This window comes from Octopus sinensis, linkage group LG17 (genome assembly GCF_006345805.1).
Source record: "Octopus sinensis linkage group LG17, ASM634580v1, whole genome shotgun sequence".
Lineage (NCBI taxonomy): Eukaryota > Metazoa > Mollusca > Cephalopoda > Octopoda > Octopodidae > Octopus > Octopus sinensis.
In genome coordinates, this window is record NC_043013.1 from 42,606,082 (window position 1) to 42,618,581 (window position 12,500).

The following is a 12,500-nucleotide window of genomic DNA, read 5'->3' on the forward strand; positions in this document are numbered from 1 at the left end:
GAGAGATTCACAGGTTTCAGTCAGAAGACATTTGCCCATGATGACGTGCAGTGGAATTGAACTTGAAACCACATAGTTGGGAAGCGAACTTCTTAGCCACACAGCCACGTACAGAATATCATTAACTGACAAAGTCTGTTAAGTTCAATATATCCATTGCTTTTATCAGCTGACTTCGAAAACCAGATTCACACCAACTGCCATGTTTGTATTATGAAAATATTTAGGCAAGCTTATTGGAGTTACCTCCCTTGCTTTTTTTTTTTTTATGCAGTTATTGCCGGTGTTGGTTTTAGCTTTTAAAAAAGCAAAGGTTTCCAACTCCTTAAATGAAATATATGGGGCATCCCAAGGACTAATTGCCATCTAGCTAGCTCACTCTCTCGTATCTGAGGAAAGAGACAAACTAAAATGTAATCACCGTGTAGACACATACAATAGAAATACAAAATACAAAATGGCTGACGGTTAGTAAAGAGAGACACACAAATAAGAAAGAAGAAAGCAAAGGATCACTGATGCGGTCACAGGAGTGTGACGAAAGAACTCTGGCCAAAATAAGATTAAGATTAATGTAAAAAATAAATAACGCTGAAGCAAAGTAACACCAAATATATAGTGCATATGTTTTTATTGGCTAAACTGGCAAAATGACCATTCCTAAATACAACAATAATATTATTATTATTATCAAATTCAACAAAAAAGTCAAGATGTTACTTACTGTCAGGGCTAGCAATATCAGAATGACAAGTGGATAACCTAGATTTCTTCGCAATGAAGAAACCTGTTTTCGTTTTTCTGAAATGATAAAATAATTACAAATTGCATCTTTACTAAAAATTATTTTCGCTGTCTGGAAACATAAATTTTAATGAAAATATATTCTACAACATGAACTAAAATGACTGTGTTTTTATTTTTATTTTTGATGATTCCCTCTCATCCTCCCCCGTTTTTCATGTCAGCATCTATGAAGGAGAACTGAGAAGGGTTTTAACAATTTCACATCCAACACTTTACATTACTGGATTTTTACGGTTTGACCGGCAGTTTTTTAAAATAATTTCCACGTAACTAAACACTTTTAAACTTCATATACTGGTAGAATGTGTTTATAAAACATCTTTTTCTCTTGGCTTTATTGAGAAAATTCTATAGTCTGTAAGATATTTGTTGTTTTTTTTTTCTGCAATTTCAACCAATCAATAACGTCTATTGAGGTGAAAACATTCTGTACCGTATGAATATCTCCCTTGTTCAAGAAACAGATTGGGTTTATTTACATTTGTGAAGAAAAAAAGATACCCTTCCCCCCACCGCTAACCCTAAAACAGATTGAAATACAATAGATCGATACTAGGGTCATTATGGGTGACAATTTCATATGACACCGCTACGAAAAACTGCCATTCAAACCGTAAAGATCCACATTACTTACTATTTTACCCACAAACAAAATGGAAGAGATAAAGTTTTGCCCAGCTTAGCAGACTGAAGCATTCTCAGTTGTTTGTACTCTACTTACTCTTTAACTTGTTTCAGTCATTTGACTGCGGCCATTCTGGAATACGGCCTTTAGTCGAGCAGATCAACACCAGGAATTATCCCTTGTAAGCCTAGTACTTATTCTATCAGTCTCTTTTGCCGAACCGCTAAGTAACAGGGACGTAAACACACCAGCATCTGTTGTCAAGTGATGTTGGGGAGACAAACACAGACACACAAACATATACATACACACACACACACACACATATATATATACACACACACATACATATGTACGACGGGCTTCTTTCAGTTTCTGCCTACCAAATCCACTCACAAGGCTTTGGTCAGCCCAAGGCTATAGTAGAAGACACTTGCCTAAGGTGCCACGCAGTAGGACTGAACCCGGAACCATGTGGTTGGTAAGCAAACAACTTACCACACAGCCACTCCTGTGCCTACTTGTTGAAAAATTATCATCATCATTGTTTCAACATTCACCTTTCAATGCTTGCAAGTCAGATGGAGTTTACCAAGGTGAATGCCTTCCCCGTTGCCAACCCTCATAAGTTTCCAAACAAAGTAATATTTCTTCAAAGCCAGATATGCTTTTGCAGAAGATATTGGAAAATGAACGACACTGCTTATATGACAGTGACACTCATCTACAATTAACATGCTATGTCGAGACAAGGAGACACAAACACACATATACAATGGTCTTCTTTTAGTTTCTTATTTCTTTATTGCCCACAAGGGGCTAAACAGAGGGGACAAACAAGGACAGACTAAGGGATTATGTCGATTACATCGACCCCAGTGTGTAACTGGTACTTAATTTATAAAGGCAAAGTTGACCTCGGCGAATTTGAACTCAGAACGCAACAGCAGACAAAACACTGCTAAGCATTTCGCCCAGCATGCTAACGTTTCTGCCAGCTCGCCGCTGTCTTTTAGTTTCTGCCAACCAAATCCATTCACAAAGCTTTTGTTAGCCTAGAGCTATGAAAGACAGTAGATCAAGGTGCCCAGAAGCAAGCTTCCTAACCACACAGCCATGTCAACATCTAACTATTTATGGTACAGTATAATAATTCCTAACAAGTCTTGAACTCATAAACTGCAGCAAAAACCTTATACCAGTTGTCTGTATAACTCACTGGACCCTTTCTCTTGGATTAGGTATTACAATCACACCATTAACTAAATGCTAACATAAAGACTTGGTCAGCCCTAAACTTTAGATGTTGATCACCCCAAAGACTGTTGGGGCAAATTAAAGAATTACTAGAGATCAAAATAACCAGGTAATCAATGTGAGTGCATTTTTGTTTTGATGCTTTTGTTTTTTTATTTTAAGACACTTACCAAGTTCTTGTTTCAACTTTCGAACTTCTTCAAGTCTTTGGGAAAAGTCAGTGCCAGCTGTGCCATTTGCTATTTTAGAAGGACCTTTATAAATACAGAAAGACTGAGGTATTAAGGACTCGACCAACAGAGACGATAAATCAAAATTGGGGGGCTAACAGGTGTGTCATGACAAAAAAGGTAACTTAGCAGCAACACAAAATAAAATAGCTTGGGTTATCAAATGACCAACACAACAGTAACAAACACTCTAAAACAACTTGAGCTGTCACACGACCAACATCACAATAATATACAAACAGGACAACTTGAGCCATCAGATGACCAATACAGTTATAGTGATTTTTGGTTACTGTTAGTGTAATGGTACTTTCATATGTTTCCTATTTGGAAATAGATAATAAATATATTTTACTTTTGAAGTAGGGATATATATTGATAAACCCGTCACTTATAACTTACTAATAAGTGTTATCATTATACATAAATCCTGATTCCAGCTACATAAACGCCATAGCGAGAAATATATTCTCTGAAATGCTAACGGACATTTTATGCGTGCATGTATGTTGAAGATAAATGAATTTGTGTTCTTGTCATTGGTCACCAGCAAATACAACTCAGGAGAATGCATCATGGTTTTGCAAAGTGTTTTAGGTGCCTGTGTAGTCCTGAGCAGACAGCCTCTTTGCCCACCCACCCCTAACTCAGCAGAACATTCAGGATGTGACTGATGGAAGTAGAGAAAGCTGCACCAGCACTAAGCTGGTATTCGTTTTTCAGTCAAGCACACTGGAGCAGCACGGAGTGCCTTGCTCAAGGGCACATTGCACTACTCAGTCCAAGAATGGAACCCATGACCTTGTGATCATGAGGTCAACACCTTAACTGCTACATAGCAGTAACATAGAAGTTATGGCAGCTCGAACCCTAACATGACCAACAGAATAGTAATATACAAATTTCAAATGCTTGGACTTCAGAGGAAGCTGAAGAAATAACCAAACCAAGTTGCTTACCACCCTTGGAATGTTTTATCTTGCGGAGTAGGTCTTCTTCAGTGAGTGTTGCCTGGAACAGATCCGAGTCGATATCATGGAGGAACTGGAGAAAAAGACAAAAGCAAGAGGGAAGAATCAATACTAAAGTCATGGAAGAGTCCATATTACAGTTATGTAAGTTCTCTTAAAGTACTAAGCAATCTGTGAGAAACTTGTCATTGGATTACCCTGTGGTACCTAGTACTGGTGGGTTTACTAGCATCAGTAGAGAATTTCATACATGCATGTTCACACACTCACTGCTGCATGTTTTCCTTATCACTAGATGTGTCCAGTGCATGAACCAGCTTTCAGGAGTTACTTCAACCAGCTATTTTAGATTCATCAAAATCCATGCCATCTCAATTGAGAAAAAAAAGATCCCACGTTGGACAGATTTTATATCATCAACTGCAGATACAGGTTGACTTTGAAGTAGAGTATGAGGTAAGAGAGTAGACTCCTTTGAGACAGTTTTGTAAGACAGTGGAAGCAAACTTAGTATTATGCCTTCCATATAGCAGCATCAATGGTATTGTCAAGGGAACTTATCTATTTCTTTACTACCCACAAGGGGCTAAACATAGAGGGGACAAACAAAGGGATGAAGTCGATTACATTGACCCCAGTGTGTAACTGGTACTTTATTTATCGACCCCGAAAGGATGAAAGGCAAAGTCGACCTCGGCGGAATTTGAACTCAGAACGTAATGACAGACGAAATACCGCAAAGCATTTCGCCCGGCGTGCTAACGGTTCTGCCAGCTTGCCGCCTTATAATTTAAGGGAACTAATAATTTTAACCCTTTTTTGATATCAACCCATATGAGACCAATCCAAGTTCTATGAAACAAATTTTGTTTTAAATTGATTTAAATTTAAACTCTCCATCAAAATTTCATGTTAATATATGTTCCAATCACCAGCTGAATAATGACAAAGCTATGTTGGGAAATTCATCATATTCAAAACTGATTGAAATGTAAAGTGTGTTTCAATAGAAATATGGTAACAAAAGGGTTATAAAGTTATGTAGTTCTCTATTTTAACCCTACTGTACTTTACATTCAGGGAAATCTAACATGCTAATGCCACCCCTAACAATCCAAACATAAAACAAACTTTGTACAGACCTGTGGTTTCACAACTAGCTGTCCCATAACGGTGAACATCCGAGCAAATCCGACAGGAGTGCACACTGCAGGAGAGAAAAGGTAAGAAACAGATGAATCAACATTCAATTAGATATTAAAAGTATTACAATCACAAGTAAGAATTTAATGAAGTGTAAGAACAAAGTCTTAGAAAACAAAAAAATACCAAGTCAGTTGATATGGATTTTGAGGTGTGGGGGCTGTCAGACAAGGTTGACCATACAGCTGTACATGTATGCAGAGGACTGGGTAAGTTTTTTTTTTTTTTTGAGGAAGGCAAGCAGTTGCCATGCATGCAAATCTTCCCTCTCCATGCCACTGGTGTTTATCCAAGGGAAATAACAGATACATCTTGGCATACCTATTTCTTTACAATCCACAAGGGGCTAAACACAGAGAGGAAAAACAAGAACAAACGGATTAAGCCAATTATATCGACCCAGTGTGTAACTGGTACTTATTTAATCGACCCCGAAAGGATGAAAGGCAAAGTCGACCTCGGCGGAATTTGAACTCAGAACGTAGTGGCAGACGAAATATCGCTAAGCATTTCGCCTGGCGTGCCAACCTTTCTGCCAGCTCACCGCCTTAGCATCTTGGCATACCAGTTGATCTCAGGCATTGCTGTCAGAACACAAAGTGTTTGATATGATGCCACAAGGAAACCTCACCTGGTTCTCCAATAGTTCTACCAATCCATTTAACCTGGATTGCTAACCTTTTTATTGACCTCCGCCCAAAGAGACAAAGCTGACCTGCATAGGATCTGAACTCAGAATGCAGAGAGTCACAACCAATACTGCAAGGATACTAACAATTCTGCCAACTGAGCACTTTTATCCCTCAGTAAGCTGATTAACCTCTTAGCATTTAAATCAACCATATCCAACCCAAATATTCTATGTTCAAACTGGCCAGATCTGGCCTCGCATACCTAGCCTACATTGTCATTCCAAAATTAAACAATTACATCATCAAAAGCTCAGAGCTACCAGATAATTACATGATTAATTCAAAATAATGTAAATAAATAAGCATTACATTTGACAGAATCAATCTGAAAGTAAAAGGCTATAGTAGAAGACACTTGTCCAAGGTGCCATGCAGTGGGACTGAACCTGGAGCCATGTAGTTGGTAAGCAAGCTACTTACCACACAGCCACTCCTGCGCCTGTATACAATAGTTCTGATATAAATAACATACTACTCACAAAGCAGATTTTACAATTGTTAACAGAGGAGTAACAATAATACCCACAATGGTTTAAAATGTTGACACAAGGCCAGGAATTTTAAGAGAGGAGTGTATGTTGATCACATCAGCCATAGTGGTCAACTGGTGTTTAACTGACCCCGAAAAGATGAAAGGCAAAGTCAACCATGGCAGAATCTGAATAAAGAACATGAAGAGTGGAAGAAATGCCGCTAAGCATTTTGTCCAACTCAATAATGAATCTACCAGTACGTTGCCTTGACAACAATAATCACACAGCAGAGCCAGCAACAGTTTGAAACAGGAGTAACAATGATACTCCCAATATATATATTTAACATGCTAACTCACAAAACAGATTTAACCCTTTTGTTACCGTATGTCTGTTAACATATGCTGGTTTTGTTTCAATTAATTTCTTAAATTATGAAGAATTTAGTAAAATAACTTTCTAATTATTAAGCTTTGGAGGCGCAAAGGCCCAGTGGTTAGGGCAGTGGACTCACGGTTTCGATTCCCAGACCGGGCGTTGTGTGTGTTTATTGAGCAAAAACACCTAAAGCTCCACGAGGCTCCAGCAGGGGGTAATGGTGACCCCTATTGTACTCTTTCGCGCCAACTTTCTCTCACTCTTTCTTCCTGTTTCTTGAGTAACACTGCGATGGACTGGTGTCCCGTCCAGCTGGGGGGAACACATATGCCATAGAAACCAGGAAACCAGGCCCATGAGCCTGGCTAGGCTTGAAAAGGGCACATAAAATCTTGAAGCAAGATTATAATTTAGACCACTTTAAAACAGCAAGTTTATGTTATAGAATTTGGGGCTGTCTCAGGCATGTTGGTATCAAAAGGTTTAACAACTGGTTTCACAGGAGTAACAACAATTCGTAAAAGAAGCAATAATACTCACACAGTAGTGCCAATACTCCCAGGAAAGATATGCATGAGTAGAGATATGGTAGGTAGATATACCACACATCTGAAATATATTAACAAGGACATTATAAATATATTAGTAAGGATATAGCATGTATCAGTGTGTAGGTATGCATGTGTAGAGATATACCACATACCTGAGAGAGAAAGAGACTAAGAGAGAGTGTGTGTGCGGATACAATCTGTGTGTAAAAATGTTATGTATGTATGCGAGAACAAGTGTGAATGTTTTCAATATGAGGCATGTAGTCAACTGGTATAGTTGGTACATTATCTTACATAAGGATACATTTGGGTGTCTGCTCATTCAAATGCATGTGCATTCATAGTGAATACACATCCTTAATGATGATATAGTTTTGACTGCGATTATAGGCTGAGTCAGAAGTCAGAATTAAAGGTTGTGTAGGAGTGAAGATAATAGAATAAGAAAGTGTTTGAAATTATAAACAGAGACAGAAGCCGAGATTACAAACTGTGGCTTTGGTCAGGATTAAAAATTGGGACAAAGGATAAAAAACTGGGCTTATAGGCTGAGGCAGAGGCCAGGCTTATAGGCTGTTGTGGAAGCTAATCTTTTAAGGCTATTGTAGAGGCCAGGCTTATAGACTGTTGTAAAAGCCAGGCTTATAGGTTGTTGGAAAAGCCAAGATTATGGGCTGAAGCAGAGGTCTGGATTATGAGCCAAGATAAAGATCAGAATCATTAACTATAGTAGATGTCAGGGTTATAAGGACAAAGGTCAGCATCATAAACTGGAATAAAGAGTGAACTTAATGACTGAGACAGAAGTCAAGATGAAAGACTGGAGCAGATTTGAATCAGGATTAATGACTATGAAAGATACAATCATACAAAACATTTTAAATTTGCTTAATACACATTTGCCTTTTGTTGACCAAAGACAAATATTAAATATAGCCTTACTTGCACAAAGAAAAACTCCAACCCTTGATGGGGGTCACCAGCCTTAAATACACACAATCTGGTGCCACCATATAAACGTCGTCATCATCATCAATCAACCTTAGAACATTACTGCTTTGAGTGGACCACCATAACATTCCTCCCTGAATGGGATACCAGTCCTTTGCAAGGTTACTTATTTATAGTTATATGGATTGGAGCAGCCTGAAATTAAGCACTTTATCTTTTATTTCAATCATTAGGCTGCAACCATTCTGCCTTAAAAAACTTTTAGTCAAAAAAAAAAAAAAGTGTTTTTTATCCTTATTTTATTTATATTTTTAGCCTGGTACTTATTCTATTGGTGTCTTTTGCCAAACTGCTAAGTTACAGGGATGTAAACACACCAACACCAGTTGTCAAGTGGTGGGAGTAGAAGTGACAAACACAGACATTGGATGGTAGGAAGGGCATCCAGCTGTAAAAACTGTGCCGAAACAGACACAGAAGTATGGTGCAGGGTTCTGCTCGGTCAGCTCCTGTTACATCATCTAACCCATGCCAACATAGAAGGAAGACATTAAATGATTTTATATATATATATATAATGATGGGCTTCTTTCAGTTTCCGTCTATCAAATCAACTCACAAGGATTTGGTCAGCCCCGAGTCTATAGTAGAAGACACTTTACCCAGTGGGACTGAACCCAGAACCGTATGGTTGGGAAGTAAGCTTCTTACCACACATGCACTGCAGGAAACTGGAACTATGATCTTGTGAATCTGAGTGCAACACCCTTCACCTTCATACATTAGCACCCTAAAAACATCCAACCCACTGCTCCCTGCCCTACATTTCCACGGGTTCCACTGCTATATAAAAATTTTTTTAAATAAAATAAATACAGATTTAGTGCTGAGAGACTATAGTTTTGTATACAATTAATTGACAATATTCACGATGACCTTTGACTGAGGTCAAATTGATAACAACTAGGGTGGGAATGGAATCGGGGGTGAAGGTGGTGGATCTCTGAATCAGATAATCATTTCTAATTTTGACACAGAGACAAATTTTTTGGTGCCATTCTTGGTCAACAGGCTTAATCTGTCACCTGGTTTAACTCTTTTAGTGCTAACCTACCCAAGACTGCCCACGGTTCCATGAGACAATTTTCCCGTTTCACAGTGATCTAACATAAAACCCTCCATCAAAATTCCAAATCAATTCAGGTTCCAAACACCAGCTTAATAACCTTTTCTACTGTAGGAACAGGGCCTGAAATTTGGGGCAGGGGACTAATCGATTACATCAACCCCAGTACTCAACTGGTACTTATTTTATTTTAAAATGTGAAGACTGATGAAATACTGCTAAGCATTTTGCCTGGCATGCTAACAATTCTGCCAACTCACCATCTTAATAATAATAATAATAATAATAATAATAATAATAATAATAATAATCCATTCTACTAAAGGCACAAAGAGGGAAATTTCAGAGAAGGGACTAGTCAATCACATCAACCCCAGTACTCAATTGGTACTTATTTTATCGACCCCCAAAAGAATAGAAGGCAAAGTCAACCTCGGTGGAATTCAAACTCAAAATGTGAAGACTGATAAAATACTGCTAAGTATTTTGCCCAGTAAGCTAACGATTCTGCCAGCTTGCTACCTTAATAATAATAATAATAATAATCCATTCTACTAAAGGCACAAAGAGGGAAATTTCAGAGAAGGGACTAGTCAATTACATCAACCCTAGTGTTTCACTGGTACTTAATTTATCAACCCTGAAAGGATGAAAGCCAAAAGGGTTTTCCAAGATAATATTTACATGCTGTTATTTAAAGTTTTATATGTACTTCAGGATCCAATTCCAAAAAGCAACTACACACACGCTGTTTAACAGTGTGTGTTTAGGAAGGCCATCAGGCCAAAGGAATTATGCCAAAGCAGGTACTGTGGCTCAGTGCAGTATTCTGACTTCACATCCTGTTGAACCATCCAATCCACAGCAGCATGGAAGAGGAGCACTTAACAGTGATGATGATTACATACATATATCAGACTGGAGCTGGGTACAGGTCTCTGGCTTACCAGTCTTGGTCAAACCTTCTAACCCATGCCAGCATAGAAAACGGACATTAAATGATGATGAAGATATGTATATATGTGGTACAGCCTGGGTGTGGAACCCAAGTTTCAAATCTCAATACATTATTCAATTACATTTCATAACACCTCTTATATTTTCGCGGGGTTCCACTATTTCCCTTCTCTCTCTCCCTCTTTTACGTTGTCTGCCATCCCCCCTCTTCCTTTGCTAAGAGCATTTTTAAGCCAGCCCGTCATATTCCCGGTGCACCCGCCCTTGCCCACCCCCACCACCAATACCGGATATCTCTATATTTTTGCTCCATCTATACCGGATGTCGCTTCTCCCACCACCATTATAGGTGTCTACTCTTCGAACCCCCCTCTTCAATACGCTATTTGACCATGCATTACCCCTATCTTGATATCCTACGTTCTACTTGCCTAGAACCTGTCATCATTTCTCTGAACCACCCCTCCCCACTGGTGCTCCCCTATATTTCTCCCCCCCCCACATAAAAAGCACCATCCGAACGTGGCCGATGCCAGACCCCTCTGGCACCTGTGCAGGTGGCACGTAAAAAACACCCACTACACTCGCGGAGTGGTTGGCGTTAGGAAGGGCATCCAGCTGTAGAAACACTGCCAGACTAGACTGGAGCCTGGGGCAGTCCCGAGCTCCCCAGACCCCGGTCGAAACCGTCCAACCCGTGCTAGCGCGGAAAACGGACGTTGAATGATGATGATGATGATGATGATATATATATATACACCATGAATGTAGGTTTATGTAAATTTGGTGCTTATTCAGGTCTCACATGACATGTAACAGTTTCAACTTAAAGAGTATTCCAATTTCCACCAAAACCAAATTTGCCTCTTTACATATTCACTTCACTTAGCCAACGACAAAAAAAAAAAAAAAAATTAAATTTCTGATTTTTACACATTTGTTTTATCCTCACCTACACCCTTCACTAACACAACCCTTTTTTTTTTACCCTTTAGCATTCAGATTACTCTGTCAAATCTAATACTTATTTATTCACATTCTTTTGAATTATTCATGTAGCTAAGAAATTTCAATAATGTGATTGCTAATTATTAGAACGACATTGTAGGATAGGTGCAAGAAGCTAAATGTGGCCAGTTTGGATATAAAACAAGTAGAATATTTTGGTAAAATATGGCCAAATTAAATACTAAAGGATTAAACCCTTTCTTTACTTGAAATATTTCAGATAAAGGATTATCAACTCCCAGTAAGACTGAATTATTATATAACAGTGAAGGCGCATGGCTCAGTGGTTAGAGCGTCGAGCTTACAATCGTGAGGTTGTGAGTTTGAATCCCGGACCGGGCTGCGTGTTGTGTTCATGAGCAAGACACTTTATTTCACGTTGCTCCAGTTCACTCAGCTGTAGAAATGAGTTGCGACGTCACAGGTGCCAAGCTGTATCGGCCTTTGCCTTTCCCTTGGATAACACTGGTGGCGTGGAGAGGGGAAGCCGGTATGCATGGACGACTGCTGGTCTTCCATAAACAACCTTGCCCAGACTTGTGCCTGGGAGGGTAACTTTCTAGGTGCAATCCCACGGTCAGTCATGACTGAAGGGGGTCTCAATATTATATATGTAATTATTTTTCTTAAAGCATTTTGCTAGATGTATAGCAAATTTTTGTAGGAAATGGATAGAGTATACTAAATCCATTTTAGTCTATTTTCCATTCGTCTGGAGTCACATACTCAAGTGAGATTTGAAATTGCAATGTAACAAGATATGACATTATTCTTGCTCATACACTAAACTATTACAACCACCACGCCTGAAATTACTACAACCACTGTCATTACTACTACTCCTTGCCTTCACTCCCAGGCAGACCACCAGTGCCTGACCTTCAGCAGGACCTCCCGAGCATGCATCGGCCAGAGGCACTGGGACCCATCTTCACTAACACAATCCTGCCAATATTACTACTACTACTACAATAGCTCACCACCTTAATAATAATAATAATAATCCTTTCTACTATAGGCACAAGGCCTGAAATTTGTGGGGAGGGGTAAGTCAATCACATCAACCCCAGTACTTGACTGGTACTTAGTTTATCGACCCTGAAAGGATGAAAGGCAAAGTTGACGTCAGCGGAATTTGAACTCAGAACATACTGATGAAATGCCGCTAAGCATTTTGCCCAACAGCCTAATGATTCTGCCAGCTCACCACCTTATAATAATAATAATAATAATAATAATAATAATAATAATAATCCTTGTTACTGAAGGTA

The 12,500-nt window shown here is 38.9% G+C and overlaps 1 protein-coding gene across 2 annotated transcripts in view; it reads right to left on the reverse strand.

Moving 5' to 3' along the window:
• LOC115220790 (limb region 1 protein homolog) overlaps window positions 1-12,500 on the reverse strand; it is an 88,436-nt gene that overhangs the window by 5,714 nt on the left and 70,222 nt on the right. For both annotated transcript variants that reach the window (XM_036510512.1, XM_029790935.2), the window contains 5 exons: window positions 7,177-7,245; window positions 5,033-5,097; window positions 3,879-3,963; window positions 2,860-2,943; window positions 725-801 (listed from right to left, as the gene is read on the reverse strand). In XM_036510512.1, the coding sequence (XP_036366405.1) occupies window positions 725-801; window positions 2,860-2,943; window positions 3,879-3,963; window positions 5,033-5,097; window positions 7,177-7,245 (380 nt within the window). The remainder of the gene's footprint in view (window positions 1-724; window positions 802-2,859; window positions 2,944-3,878; window positions 3,964-5,032; window positions 5,098-7,176; window positions 7,246-12,500) is intronic.